General features: G+C 43.1%; 8 protein-coding genes and 1 long non-coding RNA gene across 13 annotated transcripts; 6 read left to right on the top strand and 3 right to left on the bottom strand.

Annotated features, from left to right (window-relative positions):
- The first annotated feature begins 53 nt into the window (after positions 1-53).
- Positions 54-1,773, top strand: LOC112345822 (DNA-binding protein BIN4-like). Of its 2 annotated transcripts, none has more exons than XM_024673334.1 (12): positions 54-124; positions 173-316; positions 366-494; positions 544-648; positions 702-752; positions 804-915; positions 970-1,016; positions 1,064-1,090; positions 1,144-1,219; positions 1,274-1,386; positions 1,435-1,485; positions 1,538-1,773. In XM_024673334.1, exons 1-12 carry the CDS (start codon positions 62-64, stop codon positions 1,604-1,606), a joined length of 987 nt encoding a protein of 328 aa, XP_024529102.1. In that variant the 5' UTR covers positions 54-61; the 3' UTR covers positions 1,607-1,773. The 2 variants fall into 2 exon arrangements, with proteins under 2 accessions (XP_024529102.1, XP_024529108.1); XM_024673340.1 differs by having other exon boundaries at positions 1,542-1,773.
- A 340-nt stretch (positions 1,774-2,113) lies between these two features.
- LOC9632528 (WAT1-related protein At3g53210) lies at positions 2,114-4,028 on the top strand. Its single transcript, XM_024673322.1, has 8 exons — positions 2,114-2,353; positions 2,407-2,469; positions 2,526-2,642; positions 2,699-2,990; positions 3,048-3,209; positions 3,273-3,424; positions 3,481-3,895; positions 3,956-4,028. Exons 1-7 carry the CDS (start codon positions 2,124-2,126, stop codon positions 3,890-3,892), a joined length of 1,428 nt encoding a protein of 475 aa, XP_024529090.1. The 5' UTR covers positions 2,114-2,123; the 3' UTR covers positions 3,893-3,895; positions 3,956-4,028.
- On the bottom strand, positions 3,983-5,837 carry LOC9632529 (F-box protein At4g35930). Its single transcript, XM_002961124.2, has 4 exons — positions 4,663-5,837; positions 4,532-4,606; positions 4,359-4,459; positions 3,983-4,290 (listed from the first exon to the last, which is right to left on the bottom strand). The coding sequence occupies exons 1-4, from the start codon at positions 5,395-5,397 to the stop codon at positions 4,050-4,052; spliced, it is 1,152 nt and encodes a 383-aa protein (XP_002961170.1). The 5' UTR covers positions 5,398-5,837; the 3' UTR covers positions 3,983-4,049.
- Positions 5,838-6,550: 713 nt separating this feature from the next.
- Positions 6,551-8,584, top strand: LOC9642260 (protein WALLS ARE THIN 1). The gene is made up of 7 exons (XM_024679429.1): positions 6,551-6,691; positions 6,826-6,891; positions 7,176-7,342; positions 7,508-7,624; positions 7,683-7,965; positions 8,228-8,379; positions 8,422-8,584. The coding sequence occupies exons 1-7, from the start codon at positions 6,551-6,553 to the stop codon at positions 8,582-8,584; spliced, it is 1,089 nt and encodes a 362-aa protein (XP_024535197.1).
- A 123-nt stretch (positions 8,585-8,707) lies between these two features.
- Positions 8,708-9,300, bottom strand: LOC112344679. Its single transcript, XR_002991817.1, has 2 exons — positions 9,201-9,300; positions 8,708-9,147 (listed from the first exon to the last, which is right to left on the bottom strand). It is a non-coding gene; the product is annotated as an uncharacterized LOC112344679 (long non-coding RNA).
- Positions 9,187-10,853, top strand: LOC9632530 (peroxidase 50). The gene is made up of 4 exons (XM_002960473.2): positions 9,187-9,630; positions 9,756-9,950; positions 10,014-10,179; positions 10,311-10,853. The coding sequence occupies exons 1-4, from the start codon at positions 9,415-9,417 to the stop codon at positions 10,703-10,705; spliced, it is 972 nt and encodes a 323-aa protein (XP_002960519.1). The 5' UTR covers positions 9,187-9,414; the 3' UTR covers positions 10,706-10,853.
- A 378-nt stretch (positions 10,854-11,231) lies between these two features.
- LOC9642261 (ribosomal biogenesis protein LAS1L) lies at positions 11,232-12,460 on the bottom strand. Its single transcript, XM_024669928.1, has 4 exons — positions 11,827-12,460; positions 11,673-11,747; positions 11,414-11,608; positions 11,232-11,331 (listed from the first exon to the last, which is right to left on the bottom strand). The coding sequence occupies exons 1-4, from the start codon at positions 12,409-12,411 to the stop codon at positions 11,302-11,304; spliced, it is 885 nt and encodes a 294-aa protein (XP_024525696.1). The 5' UTR covers positions 12,412-12,460; the 3' UTR covers positions 11,232-11,301.
- Positions 12,461-12,481: 21 nt separating this feature from the next.
- LOC9642262 lies at positions 12,482-13,480 on the top strand. Its single transcript, XM_002960474.2, has 3 exons — positions 12,482-12,634; positions 12,694-12,908; positions 13,078-13,480. Exons 1-3 carry the CDS (start codon positions 12,542-12,544, stop codon positions 13,376-13,378), a joined length of 609 nt encoding a protein of 202 aa, XP_002960520.1. The 5' UTR covers positions 12,482-12,541; the 3' UTR covers positions 13,379-13,480.
- Positions 13,481-13,482: 2 nt separating this feature from the next.
- Positions 13,483-16,732, top strand: LOC9632531 (long-chain-alcohol oxidase FAO4A). Of its 4 annotated transcripts, none has more exons than XM_024669896.1 (5): positions 13,483-13,586; positions 13,637-13,781; positions 13,860-14,356; positions 14,417-14,686; positions 14,738-16,732. In XM_024669896.1, exons 3-5 carry the CDS (start codon positions 14,099-14,101, stop codon positions 16,511-16,513), a joined length of 2,304 nt encoding a protein of 767 aa, XP_024525664.1. In that variant the 5' UTR covers positions 13,483-13,586; positions 13,637-13,781; positions 13,860-14,098; the 3' UTR covers positions 16,514-16,732. The 4 variants fall into 4 exon arrangements, with proteins under 4 accessions (XP_024525664.1, XP_024525679.1, XP_002960521.2 ...); XM_024669911.1 differs by having other exon boundaries at positions 13,543-13,586; positions 13,716-13,781; XM_002960475.2 differs by having other exon boundaries at positions 13,543-13,586; positions 13,716-14,356.
- Positions 16,733-25,471: the final 8,739 nt, after the last annotated feature.

The following is a 25,471-nucleotide window of genomic DNA, read 5'->3' on the forward strand; positions in this document are numbered from 1 at the left end:
CCCGCGGAAGAGAATCGAGCCGTGGAAAAGAGCGCGGGAATTTTGCCTGGTGAAAGCCCTAATGGCGGAGGAGCTCGGTGAGGAGGCGGCGGCAGCGTCGCCCCAGTGGCTACAAGATTATCAGGTATGCGCGAGCTGTGCGTAAGGCGTTCTTAGTGATTCTTTGTTTCAGGGTCCCGATATGATCGTTCTATCTCCGTCTCCTTCTCCATCGCCGGAACGAGACATTGGGAATGAATCTAAGAGGAAAAGAGTTGCGCTTTCCGATTCCGACGAAGACGAGCAAGAAATATGTGAAGATGCCGCGACAGTAGAGGTATGGACTGATGTTCTGCGTTTTTTTTCATCAAGAGAAAGTTTTTTAGAAAGAAGAGGACGAGTCATGTCACAAACGAGACATAGTTAATGGATCTAAGAGGAAAAGAGTTGAGCTTTCTGATTCCGACGAAGACGAGCATAAGCTAGAAATATGTGAAGATGCCGCGACAGAAGAGGTATGGACTGATGTTCTTCATTTTTTTCATCAGAAGAAAGTTTTTTTAGAAAGAAGAGGATGAGTCATGTCACAAGAAGGAGGAAAATGGGGAAGAGCTAGCTGCCGACGACTCACACAAGCCTGAGAGCAGTAACAAAAAAACTAAACCAAAGGTATGGTTTTTCCTTCTTATCGGGACAGAAGTTCATCTCTTCATGTTTTATAGATGGCTTCCTCATTGCCCCTTGTCTTTCCCGAGAAGATTTCACGGAGTAAGGTACGTAAGCATTGTTTTCGTCTACGCAGCTAATGTATGTTAGAGTTGCAGGTGCTTCTAGAATGTGAAGGAGACGACCTGGACGTGAGCGGGGACATTGGAGCAGTGGGACGAGTTTCCGTCTGTGAAACGGACAACTCGAAAGTTTTGCTTGATCTCAAAGGTAAGCAAGGTGTGTCTAATTTAAGAGCTGACACAACGAAAAGCTTCTTTGCAGGCACTATTTACAGGACCAACATTGTTGCATCGAACACGTTCTTTTTGGTACAAACACTTTTCCACGTTTACGCCTCTAACAACAGATCTTTCAGGTTAACATCGGGCCTTCTGAAGCAAAGGTATCACATACAATTTTCCTGCATCTGTATAACTAGATGTTTTTTTATTACAGGTAGAAGCCTTAATGAACGACTTTGTGCAGTTGCTGCCCGATGCAGGCAACAAAAATGTTGAAAATATGATTGAAGGTAATCGTCAGTTTTTAAAGAAAAGTATCAAGTCATGTTTCTTGAATTGCCCAGGTACCTTGGAAGGAATTACCTTCGACTCAGAAGATGAGGGCATGGATGTTGCAGCAGCTTCTGCTGCAGCACTTAAAAAAGTGGAAGCCGATACAAAGGAAAAGACCGGCAAGGTGAGTAATTGTGTACGATTCAACATCCACTCATGCACTTCTTTACAGGCTTCCAAAATCGTGAAGAGAGCGGCAAAACCAAAAGACAACAAGCCAAAGGTACGATTATGACTTCGTTATGCTATGCGTAAACAACGTTTTCTCTATGCAGACAGCCAAGAAGCCTGCTAAGCGCAGCGGTGCAAAGGCAACCAAAAGAGCGACCAAAAAGTCGAAATAGCTAGACGCTCAAAGGCAGGATTCGCATTAATTATAGGTAGGTGGAGCGGTGGTTCATACTCTATAGTAGTACGGCAATTTGGTTCGTCAGGTTGGTGCTCATGCTTCAATGATGATGAGCCACAACACTCCAGGTGATAAAGAATGCCTCTCGTCTTTCCGGGGAAAGTAAGCATGACAAGGCAGGCATCTCAAGCGTATGACAGGGGGCTTCTTGAGGAGTGTTCTGGGGGGTTCTGCTAGAAGATGATAAGAGTAGGAAGCAGGACAAGACAGTGCTGTATGATGTGCACGGGATACAAGTAGAGTGTGATGACATATGACAGTAGTGTGTGCTCCGGAACAGTGGTACAGACACAGGCCGTTAAGCACTGCCTCGGCACAAGGCCAAGGCTTTGGAGTTCGTCTGTCGTGTTGCTACTTCACGCAACCTCGGTTGGATCACTGACTTTTGACATCAGTAGTGGCAAAATTCATCATCGTAGCATGCAAATAGCGCTCGCCAGGGATTCGGTGCCATGGGAGAGGAGAGGATAGATGGTGCCGAAGCAGGCAAGCGTGATGCCGATTCGGGTAGAAGGAACTTCAGGTTGCATTTTGCTCTCATAGCGGTGCAAGCAGCATTCTCTGGCTTCGAGGTCCTGTCGAGGCTAGCGCTGGACCGTGGAGCTGGCAAGTTTTCCTTCAGCTTCTACAGAAACTGCGTGGCTTTCGTGGTGTTGGCGATTGCGTCTTTGCTCCTGGAAAGGTTGGCAGAAAAAGCTTTGCCTTTCTCTGCGTGCTAGCTAACACTTTGTGCAGGAAGAAACTTGTGCCTTTAACGCTGGCGGCTGGGCTCAAGGTCTTCATGCTTGGATTGATAGGGTCGGTAACTTTCATCACCTTGACGATTTGTTATCTTTACTTGGATTTTTCAACAGGGTCACTATCAATCAGCTGTTGTACTTGACGGGACTTAGCTATACATCGGCAGTCTTTGCGTCGGCATTGAGAAATTGCATTCCAGTTTTCACCTTCTTGCTGGCTTTGGTTTCACGGTAATGTTGCAGCCTTTCGAGAGAAAATTGCTGATTAACTGGTTTTTTCTTTCTAGGAAGGAGAAACTGAATCTAAGAACGAGACACGGCCAGGCTAAGCTTCTCGGCTGTTCTCTTGGCGTGTGCGGTTCTGTTTTACTCTCGGTTTACAGGGGGCCAGTGTTGATCCGAAGTTCTTTGTCCTTGTTTCATGTCGATGGCTCACAACACTTTCGAGCGATAGATGTCACAAAGAAACAATATATACAGTTTCTGAAGTTCATCCGGGTGGAGATGGCATCCTGGACACTCGGAGCAGTGTGCTTGATCGGCTCTTGTCTGTCGTTCTCTAGTTTTCTCATCCTCCAGGTAAGCGACTGTTTTTCTTAGTTCACCCTTAGTGACGGAAACTCTTACGTTGTTCAGGTTTCTGTCCTCGCCAAAAATCCTGCTCCCATTACCTTCGCTAGTTTTTGCTGCTTGTCAAGCCTGGTGCAGTTCCCACTGCTGGCCTTGGTGTTTGACCCGAAGCACTGGTCGAGCTGGAAAAGAATCTCTTCAAGTGAAGCTTTGAGCATCGGTTATGCGGTATGTCCTTGGAATCTTTATCTTAGTGATTCTCGTAATTTTTTGTCCTTGGTTTCCTTTCAGGGTGCTATAGCATCAGGCTTTGTGTCCGCTGTTCAGTCGTGGGGAGTTCATCGAGGAGGCCCGGTGGTGGTAGCTGCCTATCAGCCTCTAGAAACAGTCATAACAGCGTTTCTCGGCTTGATTTTTCTACGAGAGAGCTTGCACCTTGGAAGGTCAGAGACTTTGCTAGAGATTTGCTGCCAAGCCTAAAATCTTTCTCTTCTTCCAGCCTTATTGGTGCGCTAGTCGTAGTGACCGGCCTCTATCTCCTCATCTGGGGCCAAGAAAAGGAGCACCAGCTCGTTGCTTCCGATCAAAGCAACTTACCATTCTCGATAACGAGAACCTTCGACATGCACAGCTCAAGCAGCAAGGTGTTTCCAGACAACGCGCCCTTCTCAATAACAAGATCATTCGACGCCTCAAACAATAGCTCGCGGAAGGTTTTCCCGGAGCCGCCGCTGACCACACTCTCGCGTCAAGATCAACCAGCTCTTGCGGAGATCACACCAGCAGTGACAGTGGCCGACATACTCGAAAACTCCAACAAGTGGAGAGTGTACACAGTAAACAATGCGTTCCAAGAAGCTGAAGAAGAAAATGTAAGCCATCGCGAGCGACCACTCTCGCAAGGACGATAGAAGGTACTTTAGAGTCACATCCTTTTCCTTGTAAGTTCTATAACTTGGATATGATCGATGCAGATATAGAGACAACACAGCCAGCCAAAGTTTTGTCAACAAGAATTAAATTCGATCCAAAGGATTATATTGTACAGACCGGAGAGGAAGAACTTTCTCAGAGCGTGTTCTGGGCGATGGCCTTGCACAGCTCTTCCTCGTTGAAGAGCACCCTGTGCGATGCCCCCGCTCGCGTCATCGGGACCCTTACGTTCGGAGGAAGCGGTTGGGACTGCGAGCCTTGGAAGAGCGTGGCAGCGATTTGCCTCATGTCGGCCATGGAGTACCTCGGCTTGGGGAATTTCTCGGCATGCTTTGGAGCGTTTGGCGTCGTAGAGATGCCAACAGCTGCGAATTCGCTGAAGAAAGAAAGGTGGTGACGAGAAGTGAGTTTTTCAGAGATTTTGTATTCTCGATCATGACTTACTTCAAAAATGGCAGGGCCTGGCCCAGTTTCGCATCCGAAACCGTCTTATGGTCCTTGCCAGGTGTGGTGAAATTAAAATGACACTGTTTCGCGATCATTACCTGGAAAAACCACGAGAATTGGAGGAAAGAAAATCATTAGCTTTCGTGCAAAGAAAAGCAACAGTTACGTACCGCCTGGCGGAGCGATCGGCAGACGTGGAACACGGGCTTGAGCTGGTTGTGATCGAGACGACAAACGATCCGGACCTGATGGAAACAAAAGCGTGATGACAAACAAAACAAAAAAACATTTTGGAACTTACCAACAACTCGGGCGGAAGAGTTTCCACCGATGACGAAGAGCTGCTCGGCTGCGCAGTTCCAGTCCCAGCGTCCCGGGACTGTTCTTCATTACTACTCCGAGCGGCTGGTGCTGGAACTTCTTCCACCACCATTGGAACAGCTTCGTTGGCGGCCGCCGGCTGGAGCGGTGGCAAGGCCAGGAACTTTGGAGCCAGGAGCTTCTTCCTCTGGAGGCAAGCCGGTCCCAGCCATCTGGGAGCTATCCCGGCGTGAGGAACTCTCTCGGGCGAGGCGCTTGCATGGCGGACTCCCCCATCGAAGAAGCGAGTGGAGCGCTCGGCGGCGTGGATGCCATCGCCCTCCGCCACCCTCTTACGTCCAGCCTTGTGCGCCGCGTCTCTCACCTTTGCCAGCGTCCCAGGCTTGAGATAGTTGTGGCGGCTCTTCCTCGGCGCCTGGCTCCTCGCCTTGCTACTCACCTCCGACGATGCGATCCCTCGCAGCCTCTTGTTGGCGTAGCTCTGATCCACCGGGAGCTCCACGCACACGAATTCGTCGTTTGGGCGATGGAAGGGCGAGGCGCGGGTCCTGGGCGGGCCGCCGCCGACACAGTTCTCCTTGTCTGAGAGCTTGCTGCTGCTGAGAGAGAGCAAAGAATCCGGCCTGCGAGGACGCGATCGCGCGGCGGCGGGGCTGGCATTGGGACTCGATGCTGCCGCGCGCTTCCTGTCAGACTCACCCAAGGCAATCCTCATCCTCTATCTCTCGCTCTCTGTGGAACCAGGAGAAAGCACACTGACTGACACAGCCGGGGAGAGCCTTGGATTTGGAACGACTAACGGAATGGAGAGGCGAGCGCCACGGACTCAGGCTGTGATCGTGGACAGGACCATGATTTTAGGGGAAAACAAGCAACGAGATAAGCAAAAAAGAAGCAATCCAGCTACCTCTCTCGCGCGATGCGCCTCTGACCCTACGGGCCGGGGAGGATTCCAATGCGCGAGCAAGAATCGCCCGCCCAGGAGACGAAGAACCCTACCTGGGATGGGGGCGAGGAGGAGGCTTTAGAGGGCTTCAAACTAAGCGAGGGAAATTTGTTCCTGCCACGTGCCACGCGCAGGACCGTTGGTTTCAGTGGCAGGCGATCCGCGCCGTCCGTGGGGGCGCGCTTCTCTTTGAATTGCAGCGGGAGAGCTTTCCCGCCGCCAATTCTATTACTGATAATAAAAAATGAAACTACTATGCAACAAAATCTTGATTTTGTTGCAGAGTTTATGATTTGGGAGAAAATTGTTGGTTTAATGTTGATATGATAGTTTAATCTCCTTTTGCCTGTATGAGGTTTTGAGCTTTCACTTTGACTAACGCAATGTTTTTATGACATTCCAGCTCCAAGAAGCTAGATGAATTAGAAGCACTCGCTAAATGTTCTTTGCCAAAGCTCAGAATCAGCCTGGCCAAAGGACATGTTCTTTGGCAGCAGTCATCCATTGTGAGAGAGGCAGTATAGCATATAGCATTTGTGCTTTGCAGACATTTAATTGAAACATTTCTAAAGTGCATTTCAATGAGATGTAGTAGCAAAAATAAACTGAAAGTAAAAATACTAGCCACTTGGAACTTGGAAGTTGGAACCCGGCAACCAACTCGCTGTGAATTTCTTTGTACTTGCTGAGCAGGCTGGAAGAAATTCCGATTTATGATCGAGAGCCCTGATCACAACATTCCAGATGCCTTTTGGAACCGGGAACTAGAAAAGCACTTATAGGCTTGCACGACCTCCTCGCACAGCCGCAGCTTTGTGCCAAAGCCATTTTTGTTCAAGTCTTTTCGCGTCCTTTGCTCTTTGCTTGTGAAACAGTTGGACATCTTGAACGAGTAGGAAGATTGGTTCTCCGGAGGTGAACTATGAGCATTAAGCTGAGCACGAAACGATCAGAACCCATCCTCCACCAGTATGAAATACCTCCGATACCTTTTGGGCCTCAGGTAGAAAAACGAGCGCTCGATCCCGATCGTGAGAAACTGGAACACAAAACCCTGAAGCTAGTAACCTCGAGAATACACTACTCCAATGAGAACTTGGATCTCTCCATGGAAACATGAATTTATCGAGCAGGAAATTGCAGCCTAAAACCAAATATATAGCTCTTCGTTTGCCGGAGTTTTCTCCTGGTACCCAGATTATCACACAGGCAATCTTTGAGAAAAACAAAGTACCGGCGATGCGATTGTTTCTAATGCCTCAGGTGATCTGTGCCGTCCGTGCGGCGGCTTCTACCACCCATTATATTGGATAGAAATGTGAATTAAAATGGAAATCTATAAATACCACCTTTAGCTATAATTAAAAAACAAAGAGGAAACCCCTTTACTGCCTGTCTGCATGCAACAAAAGATCCTATGGATTTGGGAGGAAATCGTTCGCCACCACCATCCTCGAAGAATTGTTTGAGATGCAATTCAATCTCCTGGAAATCGGTATTGCTACACAATCTTGCCGTTGATTCGTCAATTCCTCTGTTTGTTCCAGGCAAGATTGCATTGCGCGTTGATTCTTGCTCAAGCGGGCTTTGCTGGTTTCGAGATTTTGTCCCGAATCACTTTGGATCAAGGTGCCGGAAAGTTTGCATTCTCGTTCTATAGAAATTGTGTTGCAATGGTAGTTCTTGCGATTGGTGCTTACCTCTTCGAGCGCAGGTATGGTTTCTATGTATCGATTTCAAAACCATCCTGTGAATGTAGGAAGTGGAGAACGCTCACTTTGGTAGTGACAATCAACCTCTTTTTCTTAAGTTTGGCCGGGTAGGCTTTGCAGGGAAGATTCTGAGCCTAATTGACTTTATAATTTCTGAATGGTTACAGGGTTACACTCAACCAAGTCCTTTATCTTGCTGGACTGGAGTACACCTCTCCTGTTTTTGCATCAGCAATGAGGAATACAACACCAGTTCTCACATTTATACTTGCATGGATTTTCCGGTGGGTAATGTTTTTAATTCCAAGTTACTTTGGTGCCGAAGTTTACATTGTATTATAGGTTGGAAGTTGTAAGACTTAAAAGAGTTGATGGTGTGGCAAAGGTTATTGGGTGTTTGCTTGGGATTTTGGGATCTATTTTTCTGTCAGTCTATAGAGGTCCTATTGTTATTCAAAGCACATTTAAATTTCCAAATGTGAAGGAGAAAGGAGATAAGGGATTTTATAAACAAGTACATATTCAGTTTATTGGTTTGCTGGATGATATGGTACCTGCAAAAACTATTGGCTCTATTTATTTAATACTTTCATGTTTAGCATTTTCAGTATTTTTGATTTTTCAGGTAAGTAATTTTTAAAAAAATTTATATTCTAATTATTATCTATTACTACAGGCAAAACTTTTATTGAAATTTGAAGCTCCAATATCTTGTGCTGCATTTATGTGTTTATTCAGCACAACACAATTTTCATCATTGTTTTTCCTATTTGAACCCGAAAACTCAAAATGGAAAATTACAAAATCTGAAATTATTAGTATTTTTTATTCGGTAAGATTTTCTTATTATTATATATTATTTACATATATTTTATTTATGTTTTTAGGGATTTATAGCATCAGGTTTTGTTTCTGGGGTTCAATCATGGGCAATACATCAAGGAGGACCTGTTATTGTATCTACTTATCAACCATTAGAAACAACAATAACAGCAATACTTGGATTTTTTTTCCTTAAAGAAACACTTTATATGGGAAGGTAAATAATGATTTTAACTTTCTAAACTTAAATTTGTTACAGTATATTAGGAGGTATTATTGTAATACTTGGTCTTTATATGTTAATATGGGGACAATCACAACATCATAAATATTTGAAGCAGATTTCAAGTGTTCAAGAGAGTCAACAAAATATTGAATTACAAGAACCATCATCACAACAATCATCAATTGATTTTACGTAAGTTATCTATTTAGATTGTTATTTTCTATAATATTATGATTTTGTAGTGAGCAAGTACAAGAACAAGCACAAGCACGGCATTCTATCATCTCAATAGGTCCTATTATACCAATATCATAGCATATAAATAATGAACTTTATAATTTCATTAAAGAGTTTTGAAATGCTAGAAGTTTTTAAGGTGTCTATCTGAATTTTCAGGTATAGAACACTTACCACTGGAAATATATGACGGCCAACCATACCCACTACCACCTTAGATACATATTCCTTAAAAAGGGAAATTCATCCTATTAAAAAATTGTAGAAAAATAAAAATAAAAATAAGAAACTACTACACGTTTGTGTGCATGATAACATTGAGAAACAAGTTCCCAGGCTGGCATAAGTTTGACATTGGAAGAAGCCACGCAGCCCCTCATTTATTTTACTACACAAGAAAGGAGGGGTTCCTCGAGAGCACAAAATCCTCCTCATCTTGTGCTCTCACGACTGAAAACGACGGCTCTTTTTCTACAGCCAAAGCTTTTGATTCAAAATTGCTCACGACGTGCATGAGAGGCCCTGCGGATATATATAAAATCGCATCAATAGCAAAGCTTGCAATGCCGACTTACTTGCGCTTCGTAAGGGAGATACCGGCGTCTCTTTGATTGTGCAAACGGTCCATCCAACTTGGATCGCTCACGTAGTTCCTTTTTTACTTTGGTCGCTTTCCTGGAGCATATAAGCGACGCTGAGCTTGACTTGTTCCCGAGAGCGCAGGAACTTACAGTTTTGCGATCATCATCCTTTCTTCGACGCTCCTGTTGCGTGGTCAATCGGGAGAAAATGGAGAGAATCAAAGGATCTACTTGCCTGGTCTTGATGCTTGTCGCCGTGATAATGGTTGATCTGTGCCAAGCCCAGCTCTCCACCACTTTCTACTCCAAATCCTGCCCGAGAGTAAAGGCTATTGTCAAGGACGCAATGCAGAAGAAGTTCAGCGAGACCAGAGTTGTAGCCGCTGGAACACTCCGACTTTTCTTCCACGATTGCATGATAGAGGTCTGCTCCCAATTTCCAGTTCCTGGATTGTTCCTCTCAGCCCCGATTGTTCCTCCACTTGAATTTCCCAAGCTTTGCCTGCTGAATTGTTTAATTGCCGATAGCTGACCACAACTCCTGTCCAGGGATGCGATGGTTCAGTCATAATTGCCTCTACGAACACGAACAAAGCCGAGAAGGACGCAGACGACAATCTTTCGCTTCCTGGAGATGCCTTCGACGCTGTTTTCAGAGCTAAAGCCGCAGTCGAGAAGCAATGCCCGAACACAGTCTCCTGTGCTGACATCCTCACCATGGCCACCAGCGAACTTCTCCAGCTCGTAAGCATCAATCGATAAGTATACCGGCATCGCCTCACTGACACTTTCCCCTGTGCTTCAAAGATTGGAGGACGCGGCTGGGATGTAAGGCTTGGAAGAAAAGACGGCAGAGTGTCACTAGCTTCGAGAGTTCCCGGGAATTTGCCGAACGTAAACATGTCAGTTGCTCAGCTCACTTCATTCTTTAAAACTCGAGGATTCAGCCAAAGAGAATTGGTCGTCTTGTCCGGTAAGTTTTTGAAAACCGCCCCTGTGACCCTGTTAAATTCCCCTGTCCCGTGTTACGCATCTTCGATCATGCCTGTTCCTGATTTTCCTGTTCCTCCTTGTTTCCCTGACCAATTTTCCTCCACTGAGCAGGAGGCCACAGTGCTGGTTTTGCTCACTGCAACAAGTTCATGGACCGGATTTATGGCAGAATTGATCCAACCATGGATACCGGTTACGCCAGGGGTCTCAGAGGTACATGTCCCCAAAGGAATCTGGACCCGACTGTCGTTGCCAATCTCGACACCACCACTTCCACCACGTTTGACAATGTCTTCTACCAAAACCTCAAGAGCAAAAAGGGCCTTCTCCGCTCCGATCAAGTGCTATACACCGACCCGAACACTAAGAAAGTCGTGGACTCGTTTGCCTCCGACAACACTGCCTTTCTCATTGAGTTCGCCGCGGTCATGGACAAGTTGAGTGCCTTCAAGGTAAAGACAGGCTCTCAAGGTGAAATCCGGAAAAACTGCGGGGTGATCAATTAGTGGTACTGTCCAAAACTATGTACGGGGAAAATAATACCTGGATGATTTTTTTTTTATCTAGACAAGTTGATAATAACACTCGGTTCGCTTCTGTAACTTTCAGGTCATTAATCTGGAAGAAAAAGAAGAAAAAGAATCACTTAGCTCATATCCCATCGAATAGAAGCTTGTTCGCACGTGGTCAGGAGCGATTCCGTGTTCACAAACCGCCATCTCTCGTTGGTCGCTAGTCTTTCTCAAGACTACAGCTACGATTGTTCAGATCCTCTGGAAAAAATTCTCTCCACGCAAAGCTTATCTGGAGAGTTGACTTAAAATCATAAAGTAGCGAACGGGAAAAAAGACATACAGATCGCTATCACCTACACGACTGATCGAGACAAATGACGCTGGAAACTGGAGACCGAGACCCTCGCCATTGAAGAAGCAAGCACCGCGATTAAGATCCAAAGATCTAGCACACAGCACATAAACGCAGACACGCACGACGACCCACCACCGCAGAGACGTGTACATTTGTGAGAGATACTTCTGGAAAAAATGACTCTTTCCATACCGACATTTTGAAGAAAAACAGATCAATAGATGCCTAGCAATCAGCAACCATGTGCCTTCCATCCGCGTTCCTGGAGGAAGCAAACCAAACTGTAAACAAGCCGGGGAGAAACGCAACGGCGCAAAGTCCAAAACAGAAGAAACAAAACATACTTGTCGTGAATGTGGCCTCTTTTTTCGATCCATCTCGACCTTCTGCTTCTTCTCGTCCATCTCTGCCTTCCGGAGGCTTGGCCTGTATAGAAGGAGTACGTGACCGATCTTACCAACGACTTGGGCCTCTAAACCGTGCTCCAAGTCCAGCATAACTTGGCTTATATGTGTCGGACAATTGTCAAGGACCCTCACCTACAGTTATAAAAGCAGAGAAATGTGGTTGTCCATTGCAGAAAAAAAAGAAAGTATGGCAAACCTTCATAAGTTCGTTCTTCTCCAGAGCGTCGCCCAAACACTTGAGTGAGTTAGGAGTAACTCCCCACTTCCCTACCTGCACGAAAGCAAAGCGTTTCACAGTGAAGGAAAAAAAAAAAAAAAAAACTATATCTCAAGCAAAACAAAAAGCTTACGTGATGAAGCGCAATGGATTTTCCCAGCCGATGTGCATGTCCACGGAGCTCTTTCTTTTCTTTTTGACTCAATGGTGGAAATCTCGACTTCCATGGACCCGGTTTCTTCTTTTCGGTCCCAGTATCTTCGGCACTGATCCTTTTTATAATTTCCAACTCGCCCGGATCATCATCGTCATTGTCAGCAAATTTTTTTCTGGCTTCCAGAGAGTCACCCTCTTCTTCTTCTTCTTCTTCGTCATCATTTTCTTCCTCCTCTTCTTCGTCGAAATTCCCTTCTTCTTCGTCATCAAGCTCATCTTCCTCCTCGTCTTTTTCTTCTACTCGAAATATTTTCTCCTTCTTCGCCACAGCGCCAGTGCTCGCCATTCGCCGGAACGCCAAGCTCGACCATGCCGGAATGACCTGCTGCCGGGAGATTGATACCCTACACACCTGTGGCGGATAGATTCGAGCAGCGAGCCGATTGATCCTCCAAACCCGGCCCTTGAGCACTGGGAAGCACGTCGCGGCGACGCTGGATGCCACCTTCGCCATCGCTGCTGGCAATGTGGCTCCTCCTCCTCCACTCCGGCTCCAAATCATCCCTGCATTGGGAGGGAAAACGCTAAAACCCTGGAAGGGCTCAATTAGGGCGCCTGGGGATCTTTATATTTTAGGGCTCCTCCCTGGAACCCTAAAAAACAGGGATCTTTTTCTCTTCGTGTTTTCCGCCATGGCATTGGGACTCGTTGCTCGGGCGGCGCTCCTCGTTTCTACTCTGGGTGCGCTGGCTTTCATCCTGGGGATCATGGCCGAGAACAAGAAGGTATTGTGAAATTGCGTGATTCTTAGCTCTAGGCATTGAAATTCCGGCTTGATTTGCAGCCCGAAAGCGTGGCAAGCACGACAGTGAACGGCATCACGATCTGCCATTACCCTAGCGATGCGAGCATCTCGCTGGGAGCCGCGGCAGTGGCGGTGCTCTTCGTCACGACCTGCGTAGCTCTCGTTGCCTTGTTCTTTCCCTACGACGGGAAGCACATTCCTCACGGTGTTCTCTGGAAGAACGCCGCGTTTACAACATTCTTCGTGCTCAGCCTGTAAGTTCCTCTTCATTCCTGTCCTCTTTCCTTGTTCATTCAGGTAGAAGTGGCAGAATCCGCGGATCTCATGGACTTATAGTTCATTTCTTCGTTCTTTTGTTGTCAGATCTTTTATAGAGTTCCTAGTTTGAAGGATCTCATGAAAGCTCGTTTTTTTGTTTCGCAGAGCTGTCTATCTCACGGCCGAGGGGCTCCTGCTGTGGACTACGATCAGCGAGAGCATGCATCACAAGCAAAACAAGCACTATCACTTGGCAGCCGACGGGTGCCCGACGGCAAAGACTGGCCTTTTCGGTGGAGCGGCGTTTTTGGCTCTGGACAGCACCCTCTTCTGGCTCATTTGTCTCATGCTCCTGGGAAACGCTCGCGAGGATCACTTCGGGATGGAGGATGAGGCCTCCATGAAGGGAATCTACGCGGAAATCCCTCACGACTCCACCGTCATCCCTCCCGCGAACAAGGTCTGATCTGAAACAGCGAAGTTTTACCCTGGCCTCCCGCAAGTATCTTCCCTCCTGAAAGTAGGCCAGTTATGGAATATACAACCATTGACAGACTGCTTACCATTCTCTCTTGAGCGTTGTCGCATTTGCTTTGTTTTTATGTTTGATTCTCATTCTCTTTTGGCTGGCTTTGTTTTGCAATGTCGTTGAGCGCGATCAAGAGAATCAAGAGGTAAATGCTCTCCTTGGTTAAGTTTGTTGACCAAAACTTGTTTTTTGTAGGTACAGATGTGACAAGCCAAGCGTCACTCACTCACGAGATTGGATTTTCTGTCCATCCCTCTTTCTTTTTCCGTTGCAGAGAGATGGACCTATATAGTGAACACATCATCACCGGCGCATATTGAGAAGTTCCATCGATATGAAGGTGATGGTTGTAGTTTCAAGTTCCAGCTATTGAAGGTTTAACCGAAGCGGTACAAGAATTTCTTCAATCATCTCGCAGCTCAACGAAGCGGACGAAGCGGTGCAACCGCAGCAGCATTCAGTACTTTCGATTCTTACCATCAATGCGGGGATCGTGAGGAGCATTGGAGTGTCAACCACTATTTACTTCTCCGGAATATTTTTGGAGTTATCAGAGAAGATCCTTCTCCTTGCTGGAGTAGAGCAGAGGTCGCTGGCCTGGCGTTTATAGCGCGCCGGTCTTTCTTCCAATCCAGCGGAACAACGGAAGCTGGAGCTATGTCTTCCGCCACTGCTACTGGCTGCGCTGTTGAAGATGGCGATGAGATTTCCAAGCTCTTGAGCTTCACTCATCCGGAGCTCCGGGGCGGAAGCAGGCCTTTGAAGCACAGCTTCTCGCCGAGGCAGATGAAAGTTCTTAACGCCATTTGTGACACTCTGGTGCCGTCGCTGCCCGTGGAAGCGAGCAAGCAAGACAATTCAGCCAAAGCGAAGTTTTTCGAGCTCTCAGCGTCCGAGTCAGGCATCGTTCCGGAGGTAAAATAACTTTTTCTGTTTCTTATGAAGCGCAGATTTGATTTCGACGTTTGACAACAGGTCGCTGGGATGATCTGCGCGTGGACGACTGCTCAGCAGTACTTTCTGATCTACATAGCTTTCCTGATGCTGTCCACTCGCCTGGGGACTCTTCTACTTGCGGGCTTCAGCTGCGTCACCACAGAGTTCCCGTTCGTGCAGCCTTTTCCCCTCCTGGAGCTCGGAAAACGCGAGAAGATCCTCCTCACCTGGTCTCGAAGCATCTTTCACAAGCTCCAGATGCTCTTCAAAGTCGTCAAGTGCTACACCCTCTTCAAGTTCTATTCCAGGGTCATGACACTGGTTTTCTTTCTACATCCTTGCTGATCCTTTCTTCTCCAGGCTGACAAGAAGGGACGAAACCCCGCGTGGAAGGCCATTGGCTACGAGGTCCCGGAGCCAGTCCTGGAACACCAAGAGCCGCTTCCAAGCCCTCTGGAGCGCAGGCTCGTGGATGCCAAAGCTCCAGACTTCCAGTCCCGGCTGGCGGAGCTGGGCTGCGCAATGCTGGACAACGTCGACCATCTAGAGGAAAGAAACGATCCTTCTACCGCCAGCGGCAAGGACTTCGGGATAAAATGCGACGTGGTGGTGGTAGGCTCTGGTTCCGGAGGCTCCGTCATAGCCGCGAGGCTCGCGCAGCAGGGATTCAAGGTGGTGGTGCTAGAGAAAGGTGGCTACTTTCCACGCCGGGGCCTCTCGCTGCTCGAAGGTCCGTCCATGAAGGCCATGTACGAGCAAAGTGGAGCTCTCACAACGGAGGATGGCTCGGTGATTCTCCTGGCCGGGACAACTCTAGGCGGGGGCTCGGCCGTCAACTGGGCCGCATCGCTCAAAACTCCAAAACACGTGCTGGACGAGTGGACGTCCCTGGGGCTGGAGGACCGTTTCGGGGGGCCCGAGTACCAGCACGCGATGGAGGCCGTCTGCCAGAGGCTTGGCGTCCAGGACGTCTGTACGGAAGAGAGCTTCCAGAACCGGGTGCTGCGGCGGGGCTGTACGAAGAAGGGATATTCCGTGGGGGACATCCCGCGGAACGCCGCGCGGGATCATGGCTGCGGCTTCTGCGGGTTCGGCTGCCCGGCGGCCGCCGCGGTGAGGAAGCAATCGGCGTGTGACACATGGCTCTGCGACGCCGCCACGGCGGGCGCTGTGGTTGTGACGGGCTGCCGGGTGGACCGCATTCTCACCGCGCCGCAGGGTGGGCAGGGGGAGAGGTCGTACAGGGCCCGGGGTATATCCTCTCGGGCGGGGGAGGCTCGCTTCTACGTGGAGTCGCGCGTCACGGTGGCGGCGTGCGGCGCGCTCTTCACTCCGCCGCTGCTCCGCCGGAGCGGCGGACGGAACCCCCACATTGGCCGCCACCTGTCGGTGCACCCGGTGGTAGCGGCGTGGGGCTACTTCCCGCGGGAGGATATTCTGCCGGGCAACAGCTACACGGGCGGGATCATGACTGCCTTCTCCAGCGAGGCGGCGCGGTGGGACACCACGGGGTACGGCAGCATTCTAGAGACGCCATGTGTACACCCTGGCAATTATGCAGTGCTGGCGCCCTGGAGATCCGGCGTGGATGCCAAGCGCCAGATGCTCAGATTCCCGCGGACGGCCACGATCATCGTCCTCAACCGCGACCGGGGCAGGGGGACCGTCGATGAGACGCCCGGCGGGAAGCTCATTTTGGAATATCCGCTCTGCTTCTCGGACAGGGAGAGCCTCGTGGAGGGGACCGAGCTCGCGGTGAGGGCGCTGGTGGCGGCCGGGGCGGAGGCGGTGGGATTACACTCCGTTGCTGGCGAGATCTTCTCGGTGGATCAATCTTGGACGCCTCTGCAGCGGGAGAAGGAACTGGAGATTTTCTTGAAGCGAGTGCTGGGGAGAATGTTTCAGAGGCTGTCCACGCCGATCATATCTGCCCATCAGATGGGAAGCTGCCGGATGGGCACAGATCAGCGCTGCTCGGTGGTAGATCCCAATTGCGAGAGCTGGGAGGTGGAGGGGCTGTTTGTGGGCGATGGTAGCGTCTTGCCCACTGCGTCGGGAGTGAATCCCATGATCACGATCCAGTCGATCGCTCATTCCACCGCCACTCGCATCGCAAGATCTCTAGCAGCACGATGAAGAAGCCAAGTCACGCGGAAGTCAGCACTCCTCGCAATGGGTGCCTCGTTTTCTTCGCGATTAAAATGCCTCACACCGATCACGCGGAGGATAGGACAATTGTTATTTAATCAGGATGATATTTTTCAATCAAGCTGCCAAACACCATGGATCTGCTGAAATGGAACTTTACATTGTTTGGGACACACAAATAGAGATCCTTCACAAAGGTTTCATTGCTGCCGTTGCATTCCTGGGGCACCTCGCAAATCCGAATTGTTGGAGCATATTAATCTGTGGATCCAGCAGCAGCTGCAAAGAGGCGAAGTTATTGAGGAGCTTTTTCTCGCGGAACTCCTTTGCAAAGAATATTAGATGATCATGCTTGAGCCCGAGGAATCAACATCGCCATCATTGAGGACGATTCCCAATGCCATCTCGGCTCGAGGAAGGCATCCGGCCTCCTGCGAGCCAAATATCCCTCCACCAGCCCAGTCGTCTGCAAGCGTGGTGATGAGCTTGTGGTCGGGATGGCAGGCGTTATTGGAAGGAATTATTAAAACTCTTTCAGGGCCAAGAGGTGCTCTATAGCTGGAAGTTTGTCCAAGATGATTGTCCTGCTATTGCAATGGGCTAGCAAGTAGCCAGTGGATGAAAGGAGTATCAATTTTTTAGTCTGGCCAGATCCCAGGTGGAGTTTGTTATATATACATGTGTTCTATATACATATTACTTTGTCTAAGTAATACTTTAATTATAATATTATAGTATATGAACCATTCATTTAAGATTGAATTTGGTCTAATTCCCATCCGCATTCACCCATATATATATATATATATATATATATATATATATATATATATATATATATATATATATATATATATATATATATATATATATATATATATATATATATATATATATATATATATATATATATATATATATATATATATATATATATATATGTATATATATATGTATGTATGTATATATATATGTATGTATATATATATGTATATGTATATGTATGTATATGTATATGTATATGTATATATGTATATGTATATGTATATGTATATGTATATGTATATGTATATATGTATATATATATATAGGTTATGATGCTATATACTAAAATTAGCATAATGGGATTTTGGTTTAGATATAACTTTTGCATTATCTAAATCTCCTTTTCCTTATAACTTCTTTTCTTTTGTTTTTTTCTTTTTATTCATTTTTATGGTAGAGCAATAACCTTTTCCTCCTTTGACTTTGGAGAAATAATTGGTGTAGTTGCTTGATGCTATGTGGTTGCAGTTGAATTATTGAACTTAGTTGCTAATAGCATTCACAATGTATAGTATAACTCCTCTTGCTCTTGCTACCAATCCTCATATCTAACCAAAGTTCTTCCATGGGAATCCTAGGGATGATATATACCATAGGTTTAACTACTTTACAGTAACTGTTACATATTATTTTTGGGATGATACTCGGCATTTGTGTGAGTTTCCCACATGTCTCCAAGGGATGACACTATAGTGGTACAATGGTTTGAGTGCAGCCATTCCCAAACATCTTCAAATGCACATTTAAATATGTTGATGATTGTGATAATGCCTTCTAACAATTATATCATCTTTGTCAAGAGCTATCTGAGTTAGTGATACAATTTAGCATTTGTTTCCAAAGCCTTTTGCTTCGTGTGGAGATAAATATGTTAAAGTGAATCAAGTTAAGAATATTGTGGCTAGCACTTTATCAAAATTTTGTAGAATTTATGTATACACTTGCTCCAACCACCTTTGATGATGCTCGTTGTTTGACAAAATATTATGAGACATTGTTTCTTCCACTTCTCACTACACTTCCTTGAGTTTCACTTTTTATGAGAGATGGTTTTATTCTAATGGAGGTTGATGTTGCTGCTACCCGAGTTTAAGGATAAGGGCAAGAACATAGTTATGGCTATGATGTCTACTATTATATGAGTGATGAAGTTAATCACACTTATCAGCATTATTGGCATTTTCCGGATTGGCAATCTCTATTTTCTAGGTGGAAACCTTGGCATCAATAACGTCCTATTGGTGTTATTATAGTGGAAGGTCTAAATACTAAAATGTTTTTAGGAAATGAGGAGTCACATGAGTAGTGGAGAGTCTTGTGTAAATAAGTCATTGACCCCTCTATCTTTCTTTTAAGAGTATCATTAAGGGGTTCATTCGGTACCTTACTTTCCAAACTTGTTTTTATAACAAAAGGTTTTTTATTATTTTCTCTGTGTTGGTTGATATAGGATTGATTTTATCTTTTATTGCTCAGTCTATTACTATATATTGTTGTTTACATTTGTGTCATGCAGCAGAGTCAGTTTTCATTTTTTATGGCAATGGCTATACATGTGCATATGTATAAGATAAGGCAAACCTAATTGTGTATGTGCATGATCTTAAGCTTGAATTGTAATCATTGTGAGTAGTGCCGAGTCAAGTTTTTTACTTTATCCTTAGTATAAATTGGTTGTAGCGCAATCATGCCAAATGTGACTTTAAAGTTTCTTTCCTTTATCTCATATTTCTTTATATTTCTTCTATTCCTTTTACTTTTGTTCGTTTTTGTTCCTTTGCTTCTACTTTTATTTCTATCACTTTTGTCTCCCCATTACTTCCTCCTATGTTTCTATTTTACTTCTCTATTCCCTTTTCTGATCCCTTCAATAGTCTTTGTGTTGCAGCAGTTGATTAACTCATGAAGGAGCATATTGATCTCTTTGAATTTAACCTATCATCTAGGGCCAAGATTACAACATGTCATCCTATTTCAATTAGAGGTGCTTATTTAATCAAGGTTTCTACTCATTATCAATCGCCCAAGGAGATCAAGATTTTACATATAAACATCAAGGAAATGTTGGAGAAGGTGTTATTTGAAATTCACAAAGTCCTTGAGTGTGTAAACCTCATTTTATCATGAAGTTTGATAAAAGTATTCATTTTTGCATCAATTATCAACCATTAAACAAAATGACTATCCCAAATGAGTATCTTCTTCTTCATACTAATTTTCTAGATCATTTGGGGAGAAATCATTGGTTCATCAAGTTATATTTTGCTTTTGGGTATTGGCAAGTATCAATTGTTGACAAAAATGTTCCCAAGATAACTTTTGTATAAATTCTTGGTGATGTTGTTCCGTTTGAACAATGTTTTAGTGACTTTCTAGTGGATGATGGATGAGGTTCTTTATGATATACCAGAGGTGACTATTGACTTTATTAATGATGTTTTGATCCACTCAAAGGGGTTGTAGAAGGAGCATATTCATGATGTTCAAAAGGTGTTGAATTGGTTATAGGAAGTTGGTTTAAAGTTAAAATGATTAAAATGCATATTTAGGTCTAAGAACACAATTTATCTTAGGTACCATATTCCTTATAAAAATTTGTAAGTTAATGTTGACAAACTTATGGTTATTTTAAAGTTCCCTACTCTAAAGTGTGTGAATAATATGTTACACTTCCTAAGCAAGATGCAATATCTCAATTTTTTTATTAATAATCTTTTTGATTGCCTGATACTGTTGTGAGTATTGTTAAAGTTAACATCATTTTTTATCTAGTCTAAAGGCTACATATAGACATTTATAGATTTCAAAGAGTTATTAATAACTCCTCTAGTTTTGGTGTATTCTAACTACAATTAACCTTTCATTTTGCATGTGGATGCTTCTATTATCAGTCTTGAAACTATATTGATACAAGAGAGCCTAAATGTGCTTGGTCAAAGCCATCCCATTGCATACATCAGCTATACATTATAATCAGTGGAGGTGCACTATTCCACAATAAAGAAGGAGTGTATATCAGTAGTTTACGGTTTTGAGAAATTTCATACATATCTATATAGCACTCAGACATTATTAGAAGTTACAATTATTTTATTATTGAAGCAAATGAACTTAGTTAGTTGTATTGTTGGCTTTGAAGCTTCAAATGTATGATTTTGATATTGTTCATCAGTCGGGGAGTTTTATAGTTGATATTGATACCCATTCTCGAACTCTTATTCCTTCTTCACTCTCTTCACATATTTTTGACAAAGCTATTATTCTAGAATCTTTAGATTTTTAGGAGGAAGATTTCATACCATTGGCAGTTGTTGTACTTCATGTTTAGTGTAAATAAGATGCAAAACAAATTTACCTTCTCTTGATAAAGTTCATGAGGCTTAAAAAGTTGAGCCATGGATTTAAAAGTTTTGTGATGGGTTTGAGAATTTTGTATCACGTGCTGATAACTTGCCATTTTGGCATTTACATTCTCAATATTGTTTTGAGGAAGACTTTTTTTATTTTATGGGGATGGATCTTGATTATCATTTATGGCTAGTGGTGCCTTCAATATTTATTCCATGCTTTCTCCATGCCTACCATAATTTTTTTATTCTAGGTGGCTATATGGGACATTGTTATATGATTGAGAAGCTATATAGGTCTTTTTATTAGCCAAAGATGCAACATAATATTATCAAGTATGTGAGTAATTGTATTTGATGCCAAGTTTATAATACTCCCCCTTGTGCTGCGAAAAGATAGTTGAAGTTAATTGTAGTTTCCTATTTGTTTGAGTTCGTGGTATTTGATTTAATAGGGCCTTTTCCACGGTCAACTATTGGCAATAAGTATATCATTATTACTTCTGATTACTTGACTCACTAGGTAGAAGTTAATGCTTTTACAAGTGTATCTATAGCTACTATTTGATACTTCATCTTCAATCGAGTGATGTTTCAATATCTTTGTTCAAAACAAATTCTCTCAGATAATAGTTTCACATTTATAGATTACATCAAGACCAGTTTGGGCTGCGCGACCGCCACATTTTCACAGGGGTATATCATCCACAAATGGATGGTTTAGTGGAACAGTTTGTTTAGACCTTCAAAGGGATAATCATGAAGTACGTGAACTTTTAGTATTTAGATTAGGATGGTTATTTGTCATCTCTTTGGTATACATATATCATAAGGGAGCAGAATTCTATTGGTGCTTCACTATATAAACTCTTATATGGTCATAATTTTATATTACCAACATAGTTGAGTTTACCTTTGCGATTGTTATGAGCTGTTGGTATTAGGTTCTAGGATCAATATTTGGTGAGCATTCTTCCACTAGTCTGAGTAAAGTTTATTGAACACTTGGGCCGCATACAAGTGGGACAACAATGACATTACAACTCCCATCATCATCCACTTGCAGAATATAAAATAGATGTCAGAGAAGAGGGGATGATATAAGGTCTAAGTGTATAGCTATAATGCCATATACTAATATTAGCATAGTTTGATTTTGATTTTTGAATGTATATGTATGTATGTATGTATATATATATATAATATATAGTATATTATCACTGTGAATTTTTAAAACTTTGGGGGATAAATAAGGATAAAATAGTTACTAATGGCTTTGTCATCAAGCAATTGCCCCTCAACATCTCTTTGACGTTTGTGCATAAAATTTTGATTTCTTTAGATGATTGATGACAAATAAAAACCTTGATTAAAAAAGCATTTCTAATTTGAATAAGATGACGTGTTGCAATCTTGGCTCTAGACAATAGGTCAAATTCAAAGAGATCAGCATACTTTTTTATGAGCCGATCAACAGTTGTAACATGAGCATCTCTAGTTGTATAGAATGACGTATTGCAATTTTGCTAGATGACAAGTCAAATTCAAAGAGATTAGAGCCGATTAACCACTACAACACAAAGATTGTTAAATGGATCTGAAAAAGGAATAGAAGAATAAGCCGAAAGTAAAGGAGGAAGTAATGGGGAGATAAAAGTAATGGAAGAACTAGAAGAACGAAATTGAATAAAAGTGAAAAGAATAGAAAAAATATAAGGAAATATGGAACAAGGGGGAAAGCCTCAAACACACTTGGCATGTTTACACCCTAACCAATTCATATCAAGGATAATGTCAAAAACTTGACTTGGCACCACCTACAACAATTGAAGCTCAAGCTAGAGATCACCCACAAACACAATTAGATCTACCTCATGTCATGCATATGTATATATACGGCTATTGCTATAAAGAATAAAAACTAACTTTATCATATAATGTAAATATAGATGGCAATATGTGGCAATAAGTTGAGTAATAAAAGATAATCCCAAAAACTTGTATCAACTAATACATAGAGAATAATAGAAAACCTCTTATTATAAAAATGAGCTTGGAAAGTAAACACTGGATGAATTGATGTTAAGTGAACCCCTTAATAATTCTAATGAAAGAAGGATGGAGGGGTACTAATTTATTCATGCAAGGACCCTCAACTACTTGCATAGCTTTTTGTTTCCTAAAAGAATCTCAATGTCCAAACCTTCCACTGCAATAGCATTAGTAGGACATTGTTGATGCTAAAGCCTCTATTTAAGAAATGGAGAATGCTAATCCAGAAAAATGCTGATAATGTTGATGGCCAATTGTATCACACACCCAACAGTAGACATCATGCCTATGACCATGTCTTCACCCTTGTTTTTGAACATGAGCAACACTAATATCGACTTTGATCAGAACATAATAATCTCTCGTAGAAAGTGGAGCTGAAGAATGTATAGCAAGAAGTGGAAGAAGCGATATCTCATAATGTTATGTTAGTTGAAGAGCATCATTAAGGGTGGTTGAAGTAAGTTAATGTATAAGTCCCATAAGATCTTGACAAAGTGATAACCACAACATTCCCAACTTGATTTACTTCAATATATTTGGTTTTACACAAAGCAAGAGACTCCAAAAGTAAATGCCAAATTGCATCATTAGCTCAAATAGCCCTTGATGAAAATGATGTAATTGTTGGAAGGCATTGTCACAATCATCATGTCTAAATATATGGTTGAAAATATTTGGGAGAATGCTCCAATGCACACGAGTGGCTACACACAAATGATTGTACCATTGTAATGTTGTCTCTTGGAAGCACATGGAAAACTCACCCAAATGTTGAGTATCATCCCAAGAATGATAGGTAGCAATCACTATAAAGTGATTGAACTAATAATACACATCATCCTCAAGATTCCCATAGAAGAACTCCGGACAGACGCAAGGATTAGCAACAAAAGTAGCAAAAGTTGTACTATGCACCATGAATATCGCCATCAACTAAGTCTAATTGTTCAATTACAACCATATATCATCAAGAAACTACACTAACTCAAAAGTCATAGGAGGAGGAGGCCACTGATTTACCATGGAGATGAATGAAGAAAAAAAAAAAACAAAAGAGAAGAAATTGAAAAGGCTAAAAAGAAAGTGAGATCTAAATAATGTAATCTAAACTGTAGATCATAGCCACACATACACACACACGAGTTTAAACCCCAATTAATATATTTATTTCATGAAGGTGTATATTTTCTTTAGGGAGCAAGGCTTTTTAACAATGCTTTACTTTAATTTTTAAGATTATATTGTTGATTTTTTATTCTTTTGTTCTTCTTTAGATTTAGATTTATTTGCTAGATTTAGAATTCTAATGTAGCACATCTGAATTTGAAGCCAAATTCCAAGCTCATTACACTACGAAACAAAGGTCTAGTACACTCTCCATCCTATAAACACTAGCTCCCTGTATCTAGCATTTGTATGCAAATCAGTGTCAAATGGTGTTTGGCACGATTTTGGTATATTAGTGGCTTAACATAAAAAGGAGGGTACCCCACCAACTAGAGTAGCATAAACTTTGGGCTTAGATGCAAGTCGAAAACAGAACAAGGAACAACATAGCTCAGTGAAAGCTAAATTAATGCCTTAGGTGGTTGGACACGCATTCTAACTACTATCCCCACTATACATTTGGAACCCCCTATAGCCCCCTTGAGGAACACACACTTTCACCCTTAGTTTGCTTTAGTAACAAGAGTTAATCTTTGGGACAAGTGTGAAAACTTACTAAATATGAAATGGTGCTAAATTGCAAATTAGGGAGCAAGAACAACATTACATTTTCTACATTCTGTAAATATGCCTCCTAGGCGGATCTAGACACTTATCATAAATAAAATATGGATCTAGAACGGAACCAACACATGATTTTGGCAGACACGATAAACTACCATATAACAATATTAAAGGACTAAACTCAATATCATGGGAGTTTTTGCCAAGCTAGTGCAAAATAGAGCAAAAAAAAAATAATAAGCTGGGCCAAGTATACTTGGCTAGATAGACATTTAGGAATTCCTTCCTTATGCTCATCTAGCCAAATATAGATGTTAAGTCTAGTTACTATCACTTGAATAAAAAGGGTTATAAAGGGGAACAGTAGTATTGACCTCTTGTTGTCATGGCAATGAAGAAAGAGTGTCCATAATAAGGATTAATCGATAAATATCTTTAGATACCCAAAGTCATATTCGCAACATCTAGGTATTACTATATTTAGATATATTCATTCTTTTTTATTTTTATGCCACAACATTGTCAATTAAGAGGGGTGTTGTTCAAGGATATAAATGTTGCTCTATTGTCCTTATCTGGCAATATTGTTCTTGATATCAAGTTTTTAGTGTTGTAAAGTGTGATTTTGTTGATGCTGCTCCAATCTTTAGTTTGTTATTATCTCTAGCTTCTATGAGATGGAATTACAATATCTTTTGTTCTTGATGTCTTATCATGTTTTATTGATGTGAAATGTGATCATGATCACAGATTGGAGAGTTATAGATGATATATATTTGAAAATCAAGCCTTTAGAGGACAAGGTTTATGAGGTCAAGTGGATTTTTAATTAGAATGAGAAATTTGATTGTTTTGAAGATAACTTTAGAGATGAGTTAGAGATGTTATGGGGCAAGTATCAACCATTTCATTTGTAGTACTTTCTTCTTCTTTCACATTATTTAATCGATTTTTATAATTGTTATTCTCAATTTAGTAGAGTTAAGTG

This window comes from Selaginella moellendorffii, unplaced genomic scaffold (assembly GCF_000143415.4).
Source record: "Selaginella moellendorffii unplaced genomic scaffold, v1.0 SELMOscaffold_0, whole genome shotgun sequence".
In the NCBI taxonomy this organism is placed as follows: Eukaryota; Viridiplantae; Streptophyta; class Lycopodiopsida; order Selaginellales; family Selaginellaceae; genus Selaginella; species Selaginella moellendorffii.